This window comes from Pisolithus orientalis (genome assembly GCF_024613125.1).
Source record: "Pisolithus orientalis strain OTSU chromosome Unknown F5J12scaffold_2, whole genome shotgun sequence".
Lineage (NCBI taxonomy): Eukaryota > Fungi > Basidiomycota > Agaricomycetes > Boletales > Pisolithaceae > Pisolithus > Pisolithus orientalis.
The window spans coordinates 610322-633860 of NW_026260783.1; the positions used below are offsets into that span (position 1 = coordinate 610322).

The window sequence follows — 23539 nt, forward strand, 5'->3', positions numbered from 1 at the left end:
CACGGCGGACGGGCGGCCATCTTGTTGCGTAATACTTCTCGACATGCTGTGTTGGCGCTGATGCACCAAATACGAGGACAGTTAACACGAGTATAACGACATTTATTTTCCGCAACTTTGACCACACCTGCGCAACGTCAATCAGTAAATAACCTGGCGGACGTAGATTCAAGGCTAGGTTGGCTCACCTGTTAGAATAAGTTAATAGGGTCGCCGTCACTGCACTCCAAGGCCGAAGGCAGGCGGGCGAGCTGTGTTGACAGTCCTGAAGCAAATCTACTACTTACAACATGATCCTACACCAGCAAATGCACTCCGGAACTTGCCAACTTGTCCAAGATTGAGCCGGATCTGGACCTACACGTGCGGTGCCGATAGCAGCCAACTTATTGGCGTGGGTGACTGGCGAAATATAAATTTCACTACCGGAAGATGTCAGGGGTCGGGGGTGCAACGTAAATTCCCGCAGTATTGCGTACCATGTACCATGTACCAGTAGTTATTAGTGTTGCTGTCGAACTGAAATCAGTTCGAGGTGAGTCGAAGTGGCAACTCGATCCAGTCCACTTCGATACATCCGAACTGGGACGAACTGTACTTTGTTTACCTTGCAAGATAGCTTACTCCAATCAGTATTTGTCTCCTGCGTATAGATGAGTAGACTTACGAGCCTCAAGCAAAGCAAGTTTTGGGTGTTTGCCATCCCCAACCAGCTTGTACGGAAGCGCGTTCTTCCTTGCCCTCACACAAACTTCTTCATGCAAGGCATCGCGGTCTCCACTTCCGTTATCGTATGTGTGCTCTCATCGTTCTTCCCTGCCCCTATTCAAGTACTCTTCGTTTAAGGCGTTGTGGTCACCTGTCTCCTTTCGACCTAGTGTCTCCTTTTGTTACTTTACTCAAAACATCTTTATTCAAGGAATCGTGCTGTGTCTCCTCTCGACCCTAGTCCACTCACCCTTCCTTATCCTTGCTTAAATAACTTCACACAGGGCACCTCGCAATGACATCCCAAACGCCCCACATCTCGGCAATGATGCCCAGTGACCTAACCGGCTTTGAGGTCACCACAGTCAGCACTTGCGCCGAACACGAGCGACCTCATTGGCGGGCTGAAGAATATGGGCGGTGTGTGGTTTTCGAATTAAAATACTTCGTCAATCTCGACGACTGCGAGACTCTGCGGCCTCAAGTTGCGACGCAGAAGCACATCCACTGGCATGCAAAGTCCGACGCAAATGCACCACGCATTCCCGAGATTTTGCACTTCTTCGAAATTGGAGAGATGGGACACGCGGTGTTGGAATTTATCAAGCTCACATTGCCTTCGATCAGCAGAAAAAGCTGCAGATGCTCTCAGGTGGCTTTCTAAGATTCCAGCTCCTTCCGACCATGTCGGAATTGGTCCACTAGGGAATGGTCGCGCCAGCCACAAGCTCTTCAAAAACAATACAGTTCCTCTGTCCTTCTCAGCCGTAGAGGCCTTGCAATGGTACTTGGACAAGGTGCGTCCATGCTTACATTTTTTGGGCTAGGCGCTTACAAGACGCTCGAGCACAGCTCCACCAATAGAACCCGTCAGGATCAGCCATGAGCCGCTAATCTTCACCCAATCCGACATAGACCCAAGTAACTTTGGCGTTGATAATGAAGGGAAGAAAGTCATTTTCGGCTTCGGCAGTGTAGGGCTCTTGCCAGTATTCTTTGCCCTTCATACCTTGTCTTCATCCGCCACCTTCACCACCGCTGTCGCAGAGTACTTAGAGTGGCCCGCCCTCTGCCAATCTAAGTCGATGGCCCTAATTGCTGAGCTTTTATGGGTGACGTCCGACCTGACCCTTGGTACGTCAACTTGTATTTAACATGGGGTTTTAACTGACGTTCGTCATAGGTCTGAACAAGGACGGCAATCCCCGACGGTAGGATAAGTTTCAATATATATATGCTTACGGTCTTCAAGCCTAGTAAGTTAACTTCTCTACTTGCTCTAGAATTTGAACACGTAACTATGTGATCTAGAAACATAAGCTCTAGGTTTGGTTTCCCGAGCGTGTAAATCCTGCAACTGATATCCTCAGCCTTTATCTTTCGCGTCCCGTTTATTATCACAAATCCCACTGTGAAGAAACTCGCCTAGTCACCCGCTTTCCCAATCGAGTTCGCAGCCACCGCCTCATCCTCAGCCACAACCCACGTTTTCGTGCTGTCTTCATGCAAACTTTCCTCCACAATCATACTCCAAAGGCGAAGGTGGCACAACTGGACATATGCGACGGGTCATGAAAAATACGATGCTTCATCAATCAACTCGAATTAAACTTCGCAACTAATGCTTCCACGTTTACCACCAACGCTATCAAAATTAACTATGCCATGCCATATATGAAGGCTGGCCGTGCCCAGCAATGGGTAATTGACCTTCATGACAAGCAACGAGCAGGAGGGGCATGCCCAGAGTTCGACAATTGGGAGGTTTTGCTGATGCACTGAAGGGGAAATTCGGTGAACCAAACAAGAAAATGCGGGCCCAGAAAAGGCTCCCTGCCCTGAAACAACGCGACGGCCAATCGGCCGACGAGTATCTTGCAGAATTCGAGCTGTTTGCGGTCGATGCCCGGTTCGACGATGAAGCGCTTCTCAACATCTTTCGTTCCGGGTTAGGTTCCGGGTGCTGTGACCCGATCACTCGCGCGGTGACCCTTTTGAGAGATGGGAAACTGCCCTCGGCGTGAGGTTGGACGTACGACTTTTTCAGGCCAAGTTCGAGTTCGAAAAGGCATGCAAAAACGTACAAAGCTCATGGTGGTTAGCCTGGGAACTGGCAAATATCAAGGGAAAAAAAATCTTCGAGGGCGTCTCGTGCCCAGTCCCATGTACATTTGGTCAAAGACCACGGGAGCTGGGCTTCCGTAATTGTAAACCGGTTCATCAGTGAGAGCTGAAACAATTAAAGAGCTAGAAAATTAGCGGCAGTTACCAGATCCCTTGAGCCTCGCAACGCACTGATCTACCTTCCTCGTAACCTGTGCAGAAAATGCGACACTTAAAAGGGTGACGAGGGGGAAGCCGACATATACTTGTCAGAAGTTGTTACGTCCCTGGGTGAGGATGATGTTCCTCGTCGCATATCAAGACACTAATATCGCAGCAAAGCAAGTGCAATCTGAAATCGTAATCTGGGGCATGTCCTGAGGAACCTGGAAAATTTCTGTAAACTCCACAAGCACGCTGGGTTGTGACTTACGGTAGGGTGTGTGTCCGAGAAATAGTTCGTGGACGGGTTGGCGGCCAAACTCATCGATAAGGACCTACGATAAGGTTATGCTCTACCCAACACTTCCAGGCATCCACACGCAAGGAGATCAGTTGCGTTCGGAAAACACGTCTCATATCATAGTTTTTCTGCCGGAAAGGGAAAACATCGTTTTCCCGGTTGAGACGCGAGCTACGATCGGATCCGTGGCGAGTTTCATGGTCATGCTGGTAGGGGTAACAACCGATTCTTCATGTCACCTTGGTCAGTGAAAGTTTTTTATGGTTCCTGCTTACGCCCTCAACATGTCGAGGCCAGGAACAACCTTGGTCGTCGCTGTCTGAACCTTGACGTACGGCGTCTTGAACCTCCTCTAGTTACGTAATCAAGTCAAACATGCCTCCACCATGTGTCTGATGGAAATCTCGGACCAGTAGTACCTGAGTTCGGGACATCCGGAGTGCCGCACACTGACCAGCGTTTGTTTTGTTCACTTAACTCCGCTCGACCACTGTGGTATCGATGACTACTTGTTCAACTGTCTCTTCCTGGGACGTCTGGAGCCTGACAAGAGTCCCACCACCTGATCAACGGCTATAGAAGACAGGGCTGTGACGGACGTGCGGGTGACCTAGATAGAGATGTTGGCAATGGAAAATGGAAAGTTCCCGCAGTACCATAGCACCGACAGAACACGATATGAAGCCAGCTGGGCATATGGATCAATTTGAGCGTACGAGAGCTGTAGTTAGGAGCAGACCTTAACAATTTACGGTGAAAGACCTCTCAACAACTCCTCCAGCTGCGCATGTGTCCTCTGTATATCAACGTTCTTCCTCTGCACATCGCCACTGTTGTACTCCCTCAACGCTGCTCGCGTCTCCGCTACGAACTCGCGCGACAGCTCCACGGACTTCAGAACTCCTGGATCCTCAGTGACGCCCGTATTCCTGTCAGGAATGAGATTTGAGAGGTCAACATTTGAAGCACGTATGAGAGCTAGGTCGCGCAGCGTATCTGCTAGTGCGAGTGGCTTGGACTTTTCCACTGGCATCGTTGGGCATCCGGATGTATGGAAAGTGAAACAGTGCCAGTCGCTTAGGTAAGCAGAATTGGCGTTGTTGTATTGAGGTATGCAGCAATAAGGTTGATCAATCAGTTGTTCACTGACACTTTCAACAAACGTCTGTCGTCTAGCGCAGCAAAGTACCGAAGTCTGTAGGCTTACAAAGGGATAGTTAATCCCTGACAGTTGGACAATGGAGACGTTGCCGGCTGACCTCACACCTACGGACGTCGTACTACCTCCAAAGCGGGAGACTTTGGTTCACCCCGCGTTCGACTCACCCGAGGCGGATATCATCATTGTCTCTAAGGACCTCACATGCTTCCGTGTCCACTCATTCACACTCAAGACTACCTCGGGCTGGTTCCGCTCCCTTTTCACCCTTCCGCATCCTGTCTCCTCCGGTCCCAGTAATTCTGCAATTCCGAGTAAAGAGACCCTTCCACCAACTGCCTCTACGGCAGAAACGATCCACCTTGATGAGGACGCTGAGACCCTCGAGATCGTTCTGCGGATGATAAGCGGTCTCCCGATTACACCCTTCACGTCCTACGACACCGTAGATGCGGTCTTATACGCATCTGAGAAATACGATATGCCAGGTCCGGCTTCGCTTGTGCGGATTGCAGTACTGACACCCCCTCTCGCCGACCAGCCCCTGCGCCTTTACGCCTCATCTTCCCGGTTTGGGTGGATCGAAGAATCTCGGGTAGCTTCGGAGCGCACTCTTGCATTGGACTTATGGTCGGAGGAGAACTGGAAAATGCTAAGGAAGGTCGATGGTCCCGCTGCTCTTGACCTCTTGAAGTTGCATCGATCCAGGAGGGAGGGGGTGCGAAAGAGATTGGAGGAACACCCTTTCGTGAGCGGGAGTACAGCTGCACTTTGTGCGCGGTGCCGCAGACCAACCGACCATCATACATGGAGAGAGCTCAAGTACAAGATCATTATGGAGATGGACCATAGACCACTTGGAGATACCGTGTTGAACGTCGGTTTGCAGGAGTGGCCAGAAGCAATGGCATGTTGGGAGGCGCGTTGTCCACATGATGCGTGCGCGTCAGTAATCTATGACAAGACAGAGACAGTACGACTTATTAGGGATTGTATAGAGAGCTTGCCCAAGACTACGTAGCTAGGAGGTCGTCTTATGTAAGCATCACTAATAGCCGACTGGTTAAATTTAAAGGCTATTTTAGCAGCTTCAGCTTCAGCGGAGTCCCTCCAACGATCGACCCAACAAGCTGACACCGTTTTTAGTGCCTTCGCGATGAGTCCGTTCGCTCCACGGTTTCGCTGTGCGACCATTGCGCGCCAGTCGTGCCGTATCTGGACGTCGTCGATCGTTCGGGCATCCGATGAGTTGCCTAAACCTCCCCGACCGATCGATGACTCGACCTCTGCGCTGGACTACAAGCGTGCTCAGCGCACACGTCCACCACCCCTGCCTGTGAGCGACGTACCGCGTGCACGTACGGCGGAAGAAGCTGTCACCAATATTTTGTACAACACACCTCCACCGAACTTGCAACCATTTAAAAAGTGCGTTGGGTTACGCTCTAGACCGAACATGCCATCTCATTGCTCTTGTCCATTCTGTCCTGCCATCTTGCTCACGTTAACGGCTGGCGACCGGTTCTGCCGTGGTACCCTTTAATTTTACAGACATATGCTCAACTGTCTTGTCCAAAATGAACCCGGTGTGCTCTCGCGTGTGTCAGGTATCCTCGCTGGACGCGGATTCAACATCGATTCCTTGGTCGTGTGTCGCACTGAGATACGTGACTTGAGTCGAATGTCCATCGTCATATCTGGCCAGGATAGTGTTGTTGAGCAGGCGCGCAGGCAGCTTGAAGACCTTGTACGTCCCTGTTTATTTGTTTCTTGCATTTTTCACGATTGGACTCTTTCTTCGTACCATAACCTTTCTTTGTCCCCCCCCCCCCTTTTTTTTTTTTGACGCAATCTCACGAACACGGTACAGGTCCCAGTCTGGGCTGTCCTCGATTACACAGATACAAACGTCATCTCGCGCGAGCTCCTTCTCGTCAAGGTATCTATCCTAGGTCCTGAATACCTTGAGGATCAGTTTGTCGGTGGTCCTTCGCACGAACCCCGCCGGGGCGTTCTACCACACGAGCCAAGTTCTAAAATTGAGAAGGAGACCCTCCTAGCACAGAATTTTGAGCGGAGTGGTCATCCTGAGCAGGCACAACCCGCTCACACCTTGCCTTCCGCACAGAACCATGCACATGCCCATAGCCAGATCCCACTTACCCCCTCGGAAGCTCTCCGCCTCAAACATCAGCACCTCCAGTCCATCTCGGCTCTCGTGCTGCAGTTTGGTGGGAAAGTCGTCGATATCAGCGACAACTCAGTCATCGTTGAGCTCACCGCAAAGACGAGCCGTGTGAACGCGTTCTTGAGCTTAGTGAAGCCATTCGGAATCCTCGAGTCAGCGCGGACGGGTGAGTGTCACGTCTACAGTTCCACTTAAACCTACTCTTTTGTGGGGCTCCGGAGGGACTGCTGATAAAATGAACACGCGGTAGGTCTCATGGCAATGCCGCGCACGCCGCTTGCGCGCTCTTTGGACGAGAACGACGATATTTTGGACGAAAATGGTGCAGTTGACGCTAGCCTCCTTCCGCCCGGTTGATTTTTTGTGCCTCTGCATTGGGATCCGTTTGCAATTTGGTAGATGGCCTCTAGATGTGCGAGGGCTGATATTGAAGTCAGCTTGGCCACGAATTTCTCTGGCTGGGTTGGCCGAGGGGTGGTAGTCGCTTCGCAGAAAAGATGTGCTAATATACATTACCCTGTACTTGGCACCTTTTTTTTTCGCTCTGGGTTGATTTTTTTGGTTTTGGAAGTCTAGTCGTTGGGCTCGCCGTGTCACTCAACCTGTGGTGATAAGCAAAAACGGGGTGCACATGAGAGCATAGGACACCAAGTGATCATGTCCTCGGAACGTGACTATTGGCTGTCGGTTTTCATACTTACGACTCTCACGGCAGTTCGGGATCATGAAGTGCAGATCAAGAAAATGCATTAAGTAATTAGGTGGTATGGATCAGGGAGGCCAGCAGTTCAACCTATAGATACGAGTAACCCGAGCATAGAAAAGCGGAAGGGTAAGTCTACTCAAACTCTAGAGGTTCGCAACCTGCTCCTCCATGTAAGTCCAAAGCTCTCTCCCGAGTTGTGGATCCTGTGTATCAGCACAAGGTTTGCCTATTCGTGCCCACGGAATAAGGTACTAGGGACACAAGTAAATCTCTTTGCCGATACGACGGGGGAAAAAAGCGAGACAATACCTCTCCGCCGAGGCTGACAGCATCCGGTGAGGTCCCCGCGTACAGCTGCGTGATGGCACCGTATGAGACGTCATACAAAAGGATGGACTATGTATGATAAGAGTGTGAGTATCGTTAGACTAGCGAGTATAAAATATATGACACTACAGAGATCCATTGGACGAAGCCCCCCTGATGTCGCTGAAGTTCAGTTCGGATACCACCTGAAACCCGTGTAAGGTTCGTTATAGCGTACGCCGCTTAGTACTGACCTGGGTTGAGAGAGGTAGACACGATGCCCTGGTCTCGATACCGGCGGTGTAACTCAGCGGAGAAGACGATGTTTCCCTATGAGTCCGGTCATTTCGGTGCTCATATTTGGAGAAAGAAGGGACATACGGTTTTGCTCTGACCGTATAACGCCACTTGGTTCTTCGCCCGTCGCTTTGGACTGTCTTTGAATGTGTCAAAATCAAGCCCGGAGAACCAGTGACCGTTTGATGACGTGTTCACAACGCGTACGGTCCCATCGGGGGAAGACCTCGCAGTAGAGAGCAAGAGGGGGAGGAGGAGGTTAGTGAGGTAAAAGTGGCCAAGCACGTTGGTGCCAAACTGAAGATCGTATCCGTCTTCTGTGAGTTTCTCGACAGGAGGATTCATCACACCTCTGTCCATGATGTGGGACAAGAATACAGGGGCTGACCAGGTACACTCACGCATTATTGAAGAGCACGTGGAGCTGCGTTTCTTTGCTTTTACATTGGAGTGACAGACGTTCGTCAAATAATGGTGATGAAAAGAGAAAGAAGTGCTACCTCAGCAAAGATTCCGCAGACTCTTTGATAGACCGCAGATTGGCGAGGTTTAGCTTCAGTAGGTGAGCTTCCCGACCTGTGCGATCTTTGAGATCCTTGATAGCGGCCTCCCCTTTGCCGACATCGCGGCAGCCAATCCAGACTTTGGCATTCTTGGTAAGGAGCACCTGAACCTTGCTTTCAGTATTGGACCCACGGTAATCAGGAAAGAGGTAGATTCACCCTAGCAGTTTCCTTTCCGATTCCAGCATTTGCCCCCGTGACGAGGACGACTTTACCAGTCATGTCGGGAACATTTTCTGCAGTGAACTTTGGTTTTGGAGGGGCTAATTCGCTGAGGATGGATGGTATCTGGCCCATGGTACGAATCGTAGTGAAACAGCGATAGCGTGGGACCGGTCTTGGCTCTAAGCACTCGAGGTTTTATATGCAGCCAGTCATAGATAGCACTGCGGAGCACTATCATGGATTGCACATAGCGGTAGTGGGCGCAATTGAACGGCACAACTTAGTTGCGGCTTCCTTGACGCGTGTCCACGGCCGGATTGGCTGACGCACTGGCATTTACTTGGATTACTGACCAACCCACTCTCAGGATCCCCGTGGATCGCCGGCACGATCCACTTGCAACTTGTTCGACGCGTGTCCACGGCTGGATTGGCTCACGTAACTACGATTTCCTTTGGCTACTGATGTGTACTGACGAGCAATATTACGGTAACATTTAGCAAAATCCTGCCATTCGCTTGTAAATCAAAACCAAAGTACAGACTGAAGCGATCAGGGTAGAGGGTTATGGAGGGAAAAAGGAAAGTGATATAATCCTAATCGGAGTGCCAACGAATCGCGGCTTGAGAATGAATGATTAATATCGCCTTACGCGTACATGCAAATTACGAGGTTGGTTGTGACTATAAAGTCCACAAAAGACAGTCTGAAGAACAGCGTGGCGACTCCTGAGGGTAAACCGATAAAACACCGCATGTTAGCGCTTGCGCGGCGATTGTTGCTGCGGTGACAGCAAGGCATTGATCTTCTCGACCCATTGTGCCGACAATGCACTCGTCTCCGCCGCGTAGGTCTGTGATGTTGTCGACTGTGTAAAGCGCATACGTAAGATTCAAACTGCCAGCCTAGTTGGAGAAAAGAGAAAATGAACTCACAGTTAATATTACAAACTCCCTATCTCCCTTCCTCTCCGCGCTCTCGACGACTGACTTTGTCTCCTTGTCCTTGTCCTTCCCGTCCTTCCCGTCCCGTCCCTTCCCTTCAACACGCGCGAGCCCCAACTCTGTCTTCACCGAGAAGCTTACGCCAGGTGAAGCGACTTCCACAGCGTTTCCGTCCCCGCTGCCGTTCGCACATCTCGCTGCACCGTCCCTAAAACTAGTCGAAGTCCCCCCAGATCCAGTTAATACCTTCCTCTTCACACATAGGAGTCTATGGTTCGTGAGGACCAGCTCCCTCGGTTTCGACCTAACCGTTGATGATACGACATTGAGTGGTAGCAGCAGCCGGCTTCCACGACGCTTGGGCGAGCGCGCTTCGACGCGTGTATGGAAAACGACGCTTTCGCCTGGTAGCAAGATTGGCGACCTAGTTGACCGCAGCATGATAGAAGGCCACGAAATTAGACATCATTGACGAGAAATAAGGTCGGAGACAACGCGACACTCATCAGCCACCCTTATGGACATCTGAAAGGGGAGAAACGTACCAATCCACCTTCCTCACAGGTAAGGTATTCCCCTGTACAGGCGTCAAGGTTCTGTCCCTACCTCGTTCTCCACCCCCGTCTGCCTTTACCACTTCAACTCGTTCTTTCTCGTTTCCCCCATTACTCAATCCAGCAACGCGAGAAAGCGCTTCGTCCACAGTAGACTGCGTTGGCTTGCTATCGAGCTTGTCCTTCGGCTTCTCCACAAAACTCCCACCCAACGAGTTTGTCCCCGATCCTGAACCAGAACTTGAATCCAAGGGCGACGGGGAGGGGCGAGGCGTTCCCGTGGGTGAGGGTGCAGATATCAATGTTGGTATGGATATATGTTGCATTGTCATGGTAGTAGTAGTCCCGTCCATTTTACCCGCCTTGTCCACGACATCCTGTACGTCTTGGATAATCGTCAGGGTTGGCGTCCGCGTTGTGTCCTCAACTTTGTCAACCACAAGTCGATGTCTTCCGCTACGTGCATCTTCAGCCTCATCCTCGTCGCCCTCATCGCACCGCATCAGCAGCTGATTTTCCCTTAACCTGAACCGCTCAAACTCGGGACCCTCTGCGTCCAGCGCCCAGCCTAATCCATCGGGATTAACGTGATTGTTGTCCTCTGTAGTCTTTGGACTTCTCCCGAAATGCCTGCCAAGTCCCCCAGCTCCTCTCCTGGTGGTGGTGACTTTGCCACTTCCTTCTCCCTCGCCCCCGTCGTCCCAGCCTATCCCACTCGACCCATTCATTCTTACCTCGCCGACGAATGCGTCCCATATACTACCCACATTCTCTAACCCCTGTCCTCCAACCTGCTCCTCGTCTCTTGCCTCCTCACGTACCTCTTTCTTCACTAGCCCCGCCTCCAGCGGAGGGACAGGATCACTCCAGAGCGTCTCCCACTTTACAGAGGCGAGGAATGGGTGAGCACGTAATGCTGTCCGGGAGGTCGGGCTCCTGTCGGCACCTGCACCGAGTCGTTGCATCGGGTCAAAGATCTACACAAGATCAAAGATTGACATAACAATTCAGCATTGGGATCCGAAGCGGTGAAAGATGCCAATGAATGAGAACGACAAAGACTATACGAGAACAACTTACAAGCAACCGCTGCACGAAATCCTTCGCTTGTTCGTCGAAGCCCTCGGGAAATGTGTAGTCGAGGGCCTTAATCTTTTGCCAGGTTAGATATTCGGACAGACCGTGAAATGCGAATCGGCCAGCGATCATTTGGTAAACAATGCATCCCAGAGACCAAAGGTCTGAGCTGTGCAGTGTAGGAGTATCATGACGTGGTGATCAGCAACGTAAGAGGACGAATGATCTAGATCAGATCTGTCATGCGTTAACGATCAATACGAACCTTTTACTTGTTTCACTGCGTTCGAGGAGTTCGGGAGCGATGTATTGAGCGGTGCCTACCCATGAGTTCGCACGTTCCTCTGAACACATTTGTGAAATAGAGTGTGGGGAAGTGGTAAAGAAGAACTTACGCCCAGATTCGAGTATTTTTCCCGTCCCAAAATCTGTGATTTTAATACGGAATTCGCTATCGAGGAGGAGATTTTCTGGTTTGAGGTCCCTAGGATGGGGTAAACAAGAGCAAGAGGACGGGATGATGAAAGGCACGTGCCTATGGATGACGTCTTTTGAATGTATGTAATCCAGGGCATCTATAATTTGTGCTGCGTAGTGTCTGGCGCAGGCTAGCGAGAGAGAACCCATGCGCGAGATGCGTGATTGCATTTCGCCGTTGACAGCGAGATCGAGGACGAAAACTGTGTATGTGTGAGGACACATTCGAAGTACCAGGTGAATACCGACAAAGGCTCCACTCGTCTTGGAATGTCCAGTGGAGATGGATAATGCCGGGATGACCCGTGCCCAGTTTGACAAGGACGTTCTTCTCGGCCATTGCGACGGCCAATTTGTCTTTTCTGATGAGATGGTTCTTGTCGATGATCTTAATGGCGTATTCCTGACCCGTGCGGATGTACCTTCCACGCATGACCTGTGGCGGGAGGTGAACGGGTGTGGGATTGAGGTGTGGAGAAAACGCACGGTGGAGTAGGAACCCTCGCCAAGAGTGGACAGAAAGGAAAAGTCCTGCGGGGAGGGTCTGCTGTTTGCGGAGGGATTCTGAGAGCGAGACCGTCTCCGAGATTTCGACCGGGTGTGTGGGGCGAGAGAACGAGATCTGGGCTCTCGATCTGACACAACAAGCTCACGGGTGAGATAGCTGGGAGCGCGAACCGTTGGCGGAGAATGTGGGCTGCGTGAGCGGGGAGAAGAGAAAGTACGCGTTGGCCGAGGACGCGGGGTCGTCGGCACCTCATTGATGGATTCCGAATCGGACGAAGACGATATCACAGACGCATTCCGACTCAAATCTGCCAACGTGGGTGGAAAGGTCGGCCCACTAGTGCTGGAAGAATCCCCCGGGCTGGAAGATGTCCCCGTGGACTCAGTTGGCAGCATGTCTTGAACAGTACTCACTGCGCCAGCGCCGCTCACCTCATCCTCCCCAACCAGACACAGCCACTGCACGTGATCCTCGATGTACACATGATGATCCGGGATTTAGAGAGCGGTGGGGCCCCGCACAGCGGGCTTCACCGACATCTCGAGCGTGTATTTTCGCAAAACTTATTACTAAGTGCATAAATGAAGTTGGAATAGGGTAAATTTTCGTTGTGGGGAGTATGTATGTCCAAAGGGCCCGTCACGTTAAATACCCTTTCTCTTAATGATTACTGGCTCGCCACAAGACCAACGATAAATCAGGTTGCATTGACCTGTCCTTGCTAGCGAACAGGGTCCATATTCGGATCAGGCAGGACATGATTCACCCTGGACAGTGGGGCTGCCCCCTTCCTCAATCCTGGGGATTTACGCAACCCGACGCATTGCAAGGATGCTTGACGTTACCACACGGCATGATCGAAGTGGTTCCGGGCGAATTCAGCTCGTACACAGGCGCGTAGCGCAAACGAGGCCCCTCGACGAAGATGTATTGTACTCGGTAGCCGTGCCGCTGATACGGACTCGAGTGTCGCCATCCCAAGTGCACTGCCGTCCAACAACCCTTCAAGGAGCACGCCTCTCTTTGAGACCTTCAAACGTATCATATCGTGCTCGAGCCTCAAGGGTACTTGGTGAGGCGTGGTTACACTTGCTGTCGGGCTCGCAGGAAGAACTGGGTGTCAAGTGCTTCTGCATGGGGCACACTCTCAGGGCCTTACTTTGCCAGGGAGATGATATCGTCGTTTTGCATCCTATCGGCGTGGTCAGCTTGACCATGTGTGATATCCCGAGCTACTTTGATAGAATTCTTGGAGGTACGGTCCGAGTTGAAGAGGTGGAGACCTCGCTGTGAATGATATGTAGTAAACACGGATGTTGGCTTGGCCGACAACCCACCCCAGATTCGTTCCCCTGAGATCCAATGAACACTGTACGCCCTAGCTCGGTCCCGTCCCTGTATGCTCCATATGATTGTGGTGACTCTACCTTGGCAGTGTCACTTGGCAGGTTGACATTGCAAAGGAGTCTTAGACTCCTTGACCCTTGACCTCACGGTCCACGGGGGAAAGAATCTTCCACACGTGGTGTCGACAGACCCGTTACCATGCGTCTTGGGCTCCAACCCAAACCAGACTATCGGAACTCTTTACGACGAAGTCACCGGTGTTGGGCAGAGTGGTTGTGGGCACGCATGATAGTTGGTAGTCCGCCGAGCACCCAAAGTTGCATACATAGCTGGTGCAACTCTCGTGTCGTCGTTGAACGCTAGAAAGACCAACAAAACCGTCATTCGCAGACCTCCGAAACCCAGTGAAAACACGTGCGAGGAAGAGACTTTGCACGACGCCGATGCGGCTGATCAAGTTCACAGTGAGTGTCCAGATGAGCCAGGCTATCACTTCCTCCCCTAAGCCCTTGCAGCCTTTCCTCCCACCCATTCTGGCCCACGCACACGGAAATGCGTACGCTTGCACCCATCATCTAGGCATTGTTTGCCTCGTGGACTGCCTGAAATATGAGTAGCATTCTTTGGTGGCGACAACTTGGGTTGCTGAGCCCAGACTAGGCCATACAACCGACCGCCGAGATTCAGATCATGATGTCCACCATCCGTTCCCCCAAGCACCCTTTATCGATCAACCCATCACATAGAGCAAACTCACACCTGTTCAACTGTCGCCCATCTTCCACATCAGTTACGATCAGGTTATTTACCGTCGATTGGGACAGTTACGTTGCTCGAAACATAGTGAGGATTACGTTCTATTCCTCTCTGGGCTTTATCAACTTATCTTTGCTTTCAGGTGACCGCTGCGCACATCAGTCGAAAACGCTTTAGGTTAGAGCCGTTGGAGTGCACTGGGAAGGTACAGTTGGTGGTGGGAAGTTCCCAATGCATCTGAAACGTTTGGTAGCACCCTAACCTTGCTGAGCGCAATGTCCACTCGCAACGTCGTTATAGTAGGAGAATCCGGAGTGGGGAAGAGCTCGCTTATCAACCTTATTCTCGGTGAAGCGAGGGTATTGGCATCGAACGACGCCGTGGGGGTCACGCTTGGAGATAACGCGCCATCCTACGACGATATGTCAACATAGCTACTATCTATGGGATACCCCTGGCTTGAATGAGGGGACGCAGGGAAACATCGCATCGAAACGGGTGGAGGAAATTTTACGGAATCTCCTAACGCAACTCGAGAAAGCACATGGTGTCCATCTCCTTATCATCTGCTTCAGGGGTACAAGAGTCACGCGGACGATGCAACAAACATACATGACCATTACAGGTATATGTTCCAAGGTATCCCAGAACATCCCCGTCGCAGCCGTCATCACTGAGCTGGAGAAGATTGGAGACTCACCGGGAGAAATGGAGGTCTGGTGGGAGAACAACCAGAAAGGACTCTTGGCATACGGCATGGATTTCACCGGACATGCTTGTATCACCACCTTGACAGATGAATGCCACCCCCCGACGACGGGACGGTACCGAAAATGTCCAGGTTGCCGTCCACCAACTCATTCAGAGATGTTCCCGGTCACCGAAGTCTACCTCTTCTAAAGATCTCAACGTCGTCCTTTTCGGTGAGACGGGCGTAGGAAAGAGCTCTCTGATCAATCTCATGGCAGGCAAGGAGGTCGCAAAGGTCTCGCCTGACGCCGATGCGTGTACCCTGGACTCTGAAGAGTACGGATTTGAAATAGGTCCGACGCGAATCCGGATGTGGGACACCGTTGGACTGGAAGAGCCTGATACCATCAGCGAGGATCGCTGCTTCACTGCCATCGAGAAGGCGATCCAACTCATCAAAAGCCTGAGCGCCGCAGGCGGCATCAACCTCCTCTTGTTCTGCATTCGCGCAAACCGCATCACCGTCACAATACAAAATAACTACCGGCTTTTCTATGAAGTCCTCGGCCGCAAGGAGGTTCCAGTTGCGCTCGTGGTTACACACCTTGAGCGTGAACAGCAAATGGAGGACTGGTGGCCCCGGAATGAGAAGATTCTCGAGCGATATGGCATCATGGCCGCTGGACACGCTTGTGTCACCGGTGTGGTTGGACATCCCAAGTATCAGCAGTCTCAGGACGCAATTCGTGCGCTTCTCTTGCAGTACGACGAGCAGGGAAAATTTATGATGCCACCCGAGGCGTGGATCGGGAGGTTGCTAAAGGGATTTGTGTCTTTTGTGGGCGATAAAGCCTTTTTGAGGGGAAGGGATATGGTCCGTATCTTGACAAAAAGATGTCAGTTACGCCCCGATGTCGCTCAGCGTGTGGCGGCTTGCCTTGAGCAATGAAGGTGCGATATTGCCCAGCACGCGGTGCCCGAAGGTTGTCGTCACGGACTTCTTCATAGATTTTCTGCGTTCCACAAAAGCAAGCTACACACTTTGCTCCTCACAGTGATGCAGACAATCAGTTTATTAAATAACTTCGACATGGGACGAGTTGTATCTACCAGCAGTGTCCAACGGCCATAAAGCCACAAATAGGGTAACACGCCTTACAAGCATACACACAGGCCTCATTTTTCCGACATGGGAAGGCCCGTCTTGATGACAAGGTACTTGGATGGCCAGAAGGGGACGTACACACTGATGCCAATAAAGAGCGGGAGAGTGTCGAGAACGTAAAACCAAACTAGATGCGAAGTAGTCGGTCAACTGCAAAAAGTGACGAGTGGAGAGATGCACACACTTTCATGGGTCATGAGATAGCCACCGCTGCCCTGACCAAGTTCAATCGTGCGGTAGATACAACGCACCTGTTACGGACATGTGCGTTACACACGGACCGGCCGCAATCACTTAACGACTCACCATGAACATAGCAGAAGAAAAGAACAAGGTTGGCACAATCGGGCCCCAGTGCTCCCTCGATGGTGAGATGCCATCTGCACGGATACGCCTATAGACATGGAGGGAGAGCAAGATGAAAAATGCGAAAGAAACGGCTTGGAGGGCAAGCCCAGCCAGCATAACGTTGGCCCCCAACTTGTCCGTCGATACGTTTTTGGACGTTTGCAATCCTCCTCCACCCGACTGCATGTGAGAGTGTTAGAAAGTTGTTCAATGGAGGTCAACAGGGAAGTGGCTTTTTTACCTGGATCAGAAACGTGGTCACATCACTCGTAACAAACCACTTTGCAACCTTGCGAGGTGGAACCCAAGAATAACTAGGGTCTACGCAATTCGCAACAAACCGGCCATATAAAATGTAATTGAAAGCCAGAAATGCAGCGGGGGAGAGTAAAATTAGCAGCTGCTGGAGTATGAATATCATCAAACTGTTGGGGTCCTTTGGGAGCGCAATTCGAATGAAGAACCCTACGGCGATACCTGCAACTGATGTGTTAGAGACTGTTCCTCTTAAAATCGCTGGAGATACTAACAGAGTGATCCAATGGGAAGACACAATCCCCACCACGCTCGATTTGAAAAAGTGCGAGCAAAAAGGCAGGCACTGGCAAGAAGATATAGGGACCCTGCCACTGCTGCAACCACCTGGCTGGGGTTATAATCTGGTGAAACCCTTCAGCACCATACTCTGGTACGCATGGAAGTACAAGCTCACTGTACACGACCTGCACAATTGTCTCGCCATTGTTATCCTGTGCTGCATACGAGTGAGCAAAACGTGCTGCGCAAAGGTCTGGAATGTACGTACTAGCACCAAGTGTGCCAATGACAAGTGTCGCCAAAGTGAACAGAAACGAATACCAACGCATTTTAGGGAGAATGAGGGAGGAAATAGGGCGACACCTACTCACCACCTTTGGGATATAAGTACCAACAGGAAATACGCCGTAGCAGACGTTCTCCGACGGAAGACACGGCCGTGCCGTCGGCACACGGAAGGCAGTGACCGATGTCAATATACTGTACAGCCTGCCGTGTCACTTAAGGGCTGCGCGTCAAAGGATAATGCGATAAGAGCTGTATGCAGGAATATACTCGGAGCGGGTTGCTGGTATATGTCGAGGACAATTCCGTCGGCTCAATGATTGAGACTACGAGCAGACAGGAGCAGACTTACCTTTGTCACGTAAGTAATGTCCAACGGAATTTTCGACATATAGCTGCACGAGCGCCCCCCTTAACGACATTGATAGTCATTTGCAGAGGCTACCCAATAATAGGCTTCTGTTCTCTGATAAAGCCGGATTCTGTGCTTGGAACAGCAACGTGAATACCGACCATGTACTAAAAGCGTTCGAATAAAGTCGTACAATTGCACAATATTGAAGCTTTAATGATATGGTTCCCCGTCTCCTTGCAAGGCTTTGATATGGTTTGCTTTCTCGATGTCTATCTCCATACCACCCCTGAGGATGAGACTAGTAGTTGATACCTCTTCCCACGCCCGCCAACTCACTCCGTCTATGGCTGACCATGGCCTTGGAGGCTCGACATACGACGCTGTAGGAGTCCCAACTACGTGCGAATGGAGGTACAAGCGTCCATCTCATACCCTCATCAGAGAAGAAGCGGCTTTGGTGGAGGAGCGCAGCCATCAACACTTGCTTCATCTTGTTATGGTACGACCTTCTGTTTTTACCCCCAGGCTACGACAGAATTTTTCGCCTGTAATTTCATGTTCTATATCTGAACAGCTGACGTCTTGTCTAACCAGGTTCACTTTCGCAACGGTGCTGTCTGTGTATAATAAATGGATGTTTTCTCTCGACCATTTCGGTTTCCCTTACCCGTTGTTCGTGACGACCATCCATATGACCATCCAATTTCTTCTCGCTGCGGCATTGCGATTCATATACCCACGACGATATCGCCCGGAAACCAGGCCAAATTTACAATCCTATGGGTGCGTCAGGACGGCAGCACTCTCGTCACGGCTTTATCCCCTAATTTAAGCACGGTGTGTAGCACCAAGGCTGTCCCCGCTGCAATTTCCACTGGTGTGGATATCGGACTTTCGAACGTTTCATTGAAGACGATCACTCTTTCATTCTACAGTGGGTCCCCGTTCAAACTTCGTCTTTTGCGACGTCGTGCCCTCCGATAACTAAGCGAGAAGGGCACATCGCATGTTTGAATTACGCAGAAGTTGACGTTTTTCCCAGCCATGTGCAAGTCGTCCTCCCTGATATTCGTGCTCATCTTCGCCTTCCTTTTCCGTCTCGAGAAGTTCTCGTTACCCTTGGTTGCGGTAATCCTCGTCATATTTGGAGGTGTATTGCTAATGGTCGCCTCTGAGACCTCGTTCGTACTGTCTGGATTTATCCTCGTTATGACTGCAAGTGTATGCAGTGGTCTTCGGTGGAGTCTTACTCAACTCTTGATGCGAGACAAGAACATGGGAATGGACAGTCCCGCTGCGGCCATTTTTTGGTTGTCCCCGATCATGGGTATAACTTTGGCTATCATTAGTATACTTTGGGAAGGGTGGGACAGAGTATTCTCCACCCCCTTCTTTGACGGTTTAGCTTCCACAATCAAAACGATAAGTGATGCTAACGCTCCCCGGATTCTTGGCCTTCTGTATGGTCATGAGCGAATACTAGTACGTCTCAGAACTCTACCTCGAGTTACGAAGTTGCAATGAGGCTAATTGCTAGTTCATGGCGTCAAGCATAATTCAACGAGCAGGCGTGCTTCCTATGTCAATAGCAGGAATAGCCAAGGAGGTCTCGACCATCACGATATCGGCCTGGTTTTTTGGCGACGAACTCACTCCCCTCAATATCACTGGCGTGGCTATTACTACCTGTGGTGAGTGATAGTCTTGTTCCTTTTAATGTAAGGAAGTTTACATACCATGCGTCCTCAGGCATTGCACTCTTTACGTATCACAAGTACCGAAAGACAGTTGACTCCCACGTTGCATTAGACACTCTCGGTAACACAATACGAGCCGATGACGACAGTATTTTAAGCCCCGGCCGAGATTTCGAGCTCAACCCTGCGAGGGTCAATGCCGTACGGCCTAAGGACGTGCCTGCAAGTGAGCTGCCTTTTCGTGTTGATGGCCGTTTTACCTAGATTAGTTACTGACCAAACGTCATGAAGCGCCACGAGGACGATGAGATACACCAGCATCTTTTATTTTCAAGCGAAGAACTTGAGGAAGGCGAGGAAGATGCCGAAGAACTTCGGAGCGTCAGGACCTCGAAATTAATGCAAACTGACGAAAATGAGAATGGCCAAGCCGATGAAGAGAGCCAAGACATTTGAGAAAGTGTCCCTGTGGACCGACAATGGTCTGCCATCGTCTTGGTTGGTTCGCCTCGCCTATGCATTTATTGTTGTCCGCGAGATAGAAAGGATACCCCGGTTTCGTTCACTGACATCTCCGCACTAAATTAATTATGGTTAATCGGAACTGGAAGTATGACTTTATACTGCATGCTTGAAACATACGTACTCTGGGTATGTGTGGTGAACAGGATCATGCGTGGGTGATTTGTTTCGCTGATCCGAGGAGTGAGCGGGAGCTGCTCCGCTGAGTGTGGAGTCACAGCTCTGTACGATCGGCAAGGCAGGTGTCATGGCCCAGAGACGGGTGATTTCTACTGACACGGTTGAGACTGTGATGTTCTGATGTTTTTGCCAGCTGACACCCCGGTCTGCACGAGGGTGACTATGGAGCGACATATAGTTGGCGCCGACATGGAGGATGGTGTGTGATACCAGTGCTATATTCGGCCATGTACATTCCTGAGCCGGCCCACGCGCCGGAATCATGTACACATGCATGTTTTTCCGTCCAGAAAACCCACAAGCTGGGCTCCACATGGTTGGTCATGGTGACAAGCTTGTCCATCCGCAGCGATCATTCCCGAGCATCAAGGGCTTGGGTCTGCTGCCTGAGCCGCCGCTCGGACGGGGAGGACGGTGGGCCACCCGCTGCCACCCGCCGCCGGGTTTAAACTCTTTTGCCACACTGACCACCATCATTTTCGTTGTGTGATGAGATAGGTCCTGACAATCCGTTTACGGCATGCAAGAGATTTGACTAATAATGCCACCGGCGGGTGTGCAATTTCTTGATTGATCTTGATTAATTCAACGCGCTGGAGGACAAGGCTAATAGTTGAGTAAGTAGGTAGCTAGCAAAATGCTGCGCTGGCGGTGACCGCTTAGAAAACCTTGCAGGGCTGCAAACGTTGGAACCCTCCTCCGTTCGCCGGTGGTTCACCAGTGGCTCCTGCCGCCTCGCGGTACCACATCGGTCCACGGATATAAACTTTACCATCGTCATTGGCCTTGCAGTCTAGCATTCCCCATGGACACTAATTTTCAGTTCATCTTCGAGTCTCCCAACGCATCTCAAGGTCAGAAGAAACGCCCTCGCCTCGTTACCTCATGCGATAACTGGTATGTATTCTACTCCGCATTTGCCTTCCCTTTGTCATCCTATTCGTCAGTCGTTTGAAGAAAATAAAATGTCTGCAGCCAAGTCCAGAGACACAGTGTGAAGCATGCACGAGTGCCAAAATTCCTTGTAGGTTCCGAGATCGCGAGCGGTACTTCGCCGAACGTAGTCGGGCCATCGCTGGACCGAGCTCCCCTACCATGTATATACGACCAGCAAGTAGCTCGGTCGCGCAAGACTACCAGGTTGATGGACATCCGGCGGAATACTCTTCCGGTCAACAAATACAAGTCTCCTGCAGCAATCCGCCATCGGCATCCCACTCCTCGCAACGTTCTTCTTATTCGCCACCTGGAACTGGCTATGGTAACGAAGGTCATGCCAGATCGCAATCCTACACATCCTCAGAGATCTCGAAACCTTCTGGAGTAGCAAGGTGGGCACCCCAAAGGATATGGAGGTTGTGTCCGACTTATCACGGGCCAGATATTCGTCCACTGACGAACACGCACACCACCGTCCAAGCGTATCCACGTCACAATCGTACGAACGACAAGCTAACCAACCCTCCCATTACCGTGTGTCTCAGCTATTCGAACCTGGTCAACCCCAGTTTCCCCGGCGTGACTTGATGTCTCAATTCATAACACTGTTCATTAGCCACATGGGCGGGCAGTGTCCCTTTCTCACATATGAAGACTTGTATGACAGATGGCGTCGTCAGACCATGTCAGCCCTTATGGCTAATTGTATAGCTGCGCTTGGTGCAAGGTGTGTTCTAAATATCCCGATGAAACCTTCTCTGATGAGACCATTGTAGAGCCTCGGAGATCCCTGAAGTAGTTGCTAGGGGGCCATCAATTGTTGCAGAAACCTATTGCGAGATTGCCAGGGTAAGTCACCCACTCGCTCACTTTGTGCGCTTTGCCTACACTGAATCATAGGAGTTGCTAACCGCCTCTCTCAATCAACCAACTCTCGAGACCTTGCATTGCGTAATGCTACTTGCGTGGTCCGAATATAAGGCTGGGCGTCCCCACGGTATGTCCGCGCTTCTTATATATTTGGCTTCTTCATATTTATTATCATCAGGCTTCCGCCAATACGGTGATGTTGGTGCTGTTTCTGCTTAGTTATTGGTTTGTTTGATGGTTCCCACAGCTCGCCATGCGCACTGCCATGGCAATTGGATTGTCGGAACAATCATTGCAACTCAGTCCTTACGACCCGTACCAAAATAGAGTCCGGATAACGTGGACCAGTGTCAACCAAATGCAACTCTATGCATCTTCCAGTACGTGCGCAAGTTTGCATGAATATATTCTTGCAAACCGGTGTGTGACGACAGTGTAGATATACCAACATGATCTCCGTCCCCCCTTCAAATAATGGGAGGTGACTCCATTAACTCGGTAGAGCCGGATTCTTGAAGGCACAAAATTCAGGCTGTGATTCAGCACATCGTTCAGTAGATTCACCCAAACTCTCATAAAGATATTTATGTACACAATGTCGGTCATAGCTACAGTCTTGCCCCATCACCCTGCATCAGTCCAGCATAGCCTAGTAGATTACTGCACATTATCACCATACCTCAATGCAAACACACTTGTTAGACCTGGTTCTCCACATTGCCTGAGCTAGTTCATGCACCCTCTATAAAGTCAGGGGAGCACACCTAGTGTCGGTACTTGTGTAGTAGGATGATTTCCCTGATCACGGTGGGAACGGCGGCCAACAGACACTTCACCATGATTCTTACAGGGGCCAGGCCCCCATTGAATGATTTGAATCCCGAATTCGAACCCTTAGTTGTCGCGCCCAACAATTACGGCCTTACGTAGCATCGTAAGTCCCAAAGCCAACGGAAATTCAAAGAATGTCCAGCTGCCCTCCCGGCAGTCATCACTCTGAGGTGCTGAAACCCGGCAGATACCGTACATGCTCAGTGACTTCCTTTTTGCTGCAGCACGACAGCAGGCACTTCTGTAAAGGCTTCGTATCAAGGTCCAGGGGTTTCCCTGAGGTAACCGCAAACAATGAAGAAACACGTTGCAGACGTTCCGTGAATTTCTCAAATATTCCGCGTTGCCGTGGTGGATGTAATCTGAAACAGGCCTGTCGGGAGCGACGAAGGTCGTATATTTTGCACATTTCAGTGGATCCATGAAACGTGGAAATATCAGGGGTGGTGGTGAAGCTGCGCATCCTAGTGGTTTGGCTCCGTGCCCTGCGATCGGCCCGGATTAGCATACTTTGCGAAAGATTTCAAATTCCCTCAACACGGCGCAGAGTCTCTAGGTCGTTGTGGCCGGGCCATTGTCCCTCGTGTCACAGGGAGGTCCACGGGTGTTCACTCACAGGGTCAGATCTGCCGATGGGGGGGCAGTGAAGCATGAAACTTTGAAATCTGATCCCGACGAACGAGGTGTTTACTACTGTTTGTACCTCGAGACCTATTGATCAACCTTGACTTGAAGAGTCCCCGAGACAACTAGAAGAGAGGCCCTTTAGTTATGAGCAAATGAATTTGTGTGCAGGCTT

At 50.9% G+C, this 23539-nt stretch overlaps 10 protein-coding genes across 10 annotated transcripts; 6 read left to right on the forward strand and 4 right to left on the reverse strand.

Moving 5' to 3' along the window:
• Positions 1–1003: 1003 nt before the first annotated feature.
• F5J12DRAFT_945337 (uncharacterized protein) lies at positions 1004–2236 on the forward strand (the record flags this gene model as incomplete). The annotated part of the gene is made up of 5 exons (XM_051749735.1): positions 1004–1297; positions 1336–1360; positions 1414–1505; positions 1536–1842; positions 1892–2236. The coding sequence occupies 5 exons, from the start codon at positions 1004–1006 to the stop codon at positions 1921–1923; spliced, it is 750 nt and encodes a 249-aa protein (XP_051604757.1). The 3' UTR covers positions 1924–2236.
• A 1611-nt stretch (positions 2237–3847) lies between these two features.
• Positions 3848–4307, reverse strand: F5J12DRAFT_887651 (uncharacterized protein; the record flags this gene model as incomplete). The annotated part of the gene is made up of 2 exons (XM_051747206.1): positions 3848–3962; positions 4027–4307. The coding sequence occupies 2 exons, from the start codon at positions 4305–4307 to the stop codon at positions 3848–3850; spliced, it is 396 nt and encodes a 131-aa protein (XP_051604758.1).
• Positions 4308–4417: 110 nt separating this feature from the next.
• On the forward strand, positions 4418–5493 carry F5J12DRAFT_796243 (uncharacterized protein). The gene has a single exon (XM_051744102.1). It carries the CDS (start codon positions 4513–4515, stop codon positions 5452–5454), a length of 942 nt encoding a protein of 313 aa, XP_051604759.1. The 5' UTR covers positions 4418–4512; the 3' UTR covers positions 5455–5493.
• An 18-nt stretch (positions 5494–5511) lies between these two features.
• F5J12DRAFT_796244 (small subunit of acetolactate synthase-domain-containing protein) lies at positions 5512–7260 on the forward strand. The gene is made up of 4 exons (XM_051744103.1): positions 5512–5861; positions 5985–6180; positions 6304–6787; positions 6872–7260. Exons 1-4 carry the CDS (start codon positions 5590–5592, stop codon positions 6976–6978), a joined length of 1059 nt encoding a protein of 352 aa, XP_051604760.1. The 5' UTR covers positions 5512–5589; the 3' UTR covers positions 6979–7260.
• Positions 7261–7351: 91 nt separating this feature from the next.
• F5J12DRAFT_796251 (uncharacterized protein) lies at positions 7352–9060 on the reverse strand. Its single transcript, XM_051744104.1, has 8 exons — positions 8653–9060; positions 8431–8597; positions 8332–8367; positions 8015–8282; positions 7888–7963; positions 7784–7839; positions 7637–7723; positions 7352–7578 (listed from the first exon to the last, which is right to left on the reverse strand). The coding sequence occupies exons 1-8, from the start codon at positions 8788–8790 to the stop codon at positions 7471–7473; spliced, it is 936 nt and encodes a 311-aa protein (XP_051604761.1). The 5' UTR covers positions 8791–9060; the 3' UTR covers positions 7352–7470.
• A 281-nt stretch (positions 9061–9341) lies between these two features.
• F5J12DRAFT_918329 (kinase-like domain-containing protein) lies at positions 9342–12618 on the reverse strand (the record flags this gene model as incomplete). Its single annotated transcript, XM_051749219.1, has 9 exons — positions 12197–12618; positions 11960–12146; positions 11769–11913; positions 11629–11717; positions 11499–11577; positions 11237–11402; positions 10148–11133; positions 9594–10026; positions 9342–9563 (listed from the first exon to the last, which is right to left on the reverse strand). Exons 1-9 carry the CDS (start codon positions 12611–12613, stop codon positions 9342–9344), a joined length of 2724 nt encoding a protein of 907 aa, XP_051604762.1. The 5' UTR covers positions 12614–12618.
• A 2499-nt stretch (positions 12619–15117) lies between these two features.
• Positions 15118–15960, forward strand: F5J12DRAFT_887655 (P-loop containing nucleoside triphosphate hydrolase protein; the record flags this gene model as incomplete). Its single annotated transcript, XM_051747207.1, has 1 exon — positions 15118–15960. One exon carries the CDS (start codon positions 15118–15120, stop codon positions 15958–15960), a length of 843 nt encoding a protein of 280 aa, XP_051604763.1.
• Positions 15961–16187: 227 nt separating this feature from the next.
• Positions 16188–17390, reverse strand: F5J12DRAFT_902544 (RTA1 like protein-domain-containing protein; the record flags this gene model as incomplete). The annotated part of the gene is made up of 7 exons (XM_051748309.1): positions 16188–16303; positions 16361–16427; positions 16483–16704; positions 16766–17001; positions 17055–17183; positions 17237–17278; positions 17330–17390. 7 exons carry the CDS (start codon positions 17388–17390, stop codon positions 16188–16190), a joined length of 873 nt encoding a protein of 290 aa, XP_051604764.1.
• A 507-nt stretch (positions 17391–17897) lies between these two features.
• F5J12DRAFT_796279 (uncharacterized protein) lies at positions 17898–20276 on the forward strand. Its single transcript, XM_051744105.1, has 8 exons — positions 17898–17953; positions 18004–18484; positions 18547–18635; positions 18744–19127; positions 19270–19392; positions 19451–19614; positions 19690–19977; positions 20045–20276. The coding sequence occupies exons 2-7, from the start codon at positions 18045–18047 to the stop codon at positions 19852–19854; spliced, it is 1365 nt and encodes a 454-aa protein (XP_051604765.1). The 5' UTR covers positions 17898–17953; positions 18004–18044; the 3' UTR covers positions 19855–19977; positions 20045–20276.
• A 355-nt stretch (positions 20277–20631) lies between these two features.
• F5J12DRAFT_183959 (uncharacterized protein) lies at positions 20632–22576 on the forward strand. The gene is made up of 8 exons (XM_051738282.1): positions 20632–20717; positions 20776–20997; positions 21048–21431; positions 21482–21766; positions 21816–21888; positions 21940–22036; positions 22088–22107; positions 22157–22576. The coding sequence occupies exons 2-8, from the start codon at positions 20906–20908 to the stop codon at positions 22346–22348; spliced, it is 1143 nt and encodes a 380-aa protein (XP_051604766.1). The 5' UTR covers positions 20632–20717; positions 20776–20905; the 3' UTR covers positions 22349–22576.
• Positions 22577–23539: the final 963 nt, after the last annotated feature.

What these genes read in the sequence shown, in the direction of transcription:
- F5J12DRAFT_796244 (XM_051744103.1), top strand. Translation starts at nt 5,590, where the DNA reads ATGAGTCCGTTCGCTCCACGGTTTCGCTGTGCGACCATTGCGCGCCAG. An exon ending in AACTTGCAACCATTTAAAAA is followed by an intron (nt 5,862 to 5,984) that starts GTGCGTTGGGTT and finishes TTAATTTTACAG; the next exon opens with ACATATGCTCAACTGTCTTG. An exon ending in GCAGGCAGCTTGAAGACCTT is followed by an intron (nt 6,181 to 6,303) that starts GTACGTCCCTGT and finishes AACACGGTACAG; the next exon opens with GTCCCAGTCTGGGCTGTCCT.
- F5J12DRAFT_183959 (XM_051738282.1), top strand. Translation starts at nt 20,906, where the DNA reads ATGGACACTAATTTTCAGTTCATCTTCGAGTCTCCCAACGCATCTCAA. An exon ending in GTTACCTCATGCGATAACTG is followed by an intron (nt 20,998 to 21,047) that starts GTATGTATTCTA and finishes CCTATTCGTCAG; the next exon opens with TCGTTTGAAGAAAATAAAAT. An exon ending in ATAGCTGCGCTTGGTGCAAG is followed by an intron (nt 21,767 to 21,815) that starts GTGTGTTCTAAA and finishes AGACCATTGTAG; the next exon opens with AGCCTCGGAGATCCCTGAAG.
- F5J12DRAFT_796243 (XM_051744102.1), top strand. Translation starts at nt 4,513, where the DNA reads ATGGAGACGTTGCCGGCTGACCTCACACCTACGGACGTCGTACTACCT.
- F5J12DRAFT_796251 (XM_051744104.1), bottom strand. Translation starts at nt 8,790, where the DNA reads ATGGGCCAGATACCATCCATCCTCAGCGAATTAGCCCCTCCAAAACCA. An exon ending in TCTGCGGAATCTTTGCTGAG is followed by an intron (nt 8,368 to 8,430) that starts GTAGCACTTCTT and finishes CCAATGTAAAAG; the next exon opens with CAAAGAAACGCAGCTCCACG. An exon ending in CACGTGCTCTTCAATAATGC is followed by an intron (nt 8,283 to 8,331) that starts GTGAGTGTACCT and finishes CATCATGGACAG; the next exon opens with AGGTGTGATGAATCCTCCTG.
- F5J12DRAFT_796279 (XM_051744105.1), top strand. Translation starts at nt 18,045, where the DNA reads ATGGCTGACCATGGCCTTGGAGGCTCGACATACGACGCTGTAGGAGTC. An exon ending in TTCCACAATCAAAACGATAA is followed by an intron (nt 19,128 to 19,269) that starts GTGATGCTAACG and finishes TTCAACGAGCAG; the next exon opens with GCGTGCTTCCTATGTCAATA. An exon ending in ATGCCGTACGGCCTAAGGAC is followed by an intron (nt 19,615 to 19,689) that starts GTGCCTGCAAGT and finishes AACGTCATGAAG; the next exon opens with CGCCACGAGGACGATGAGAT.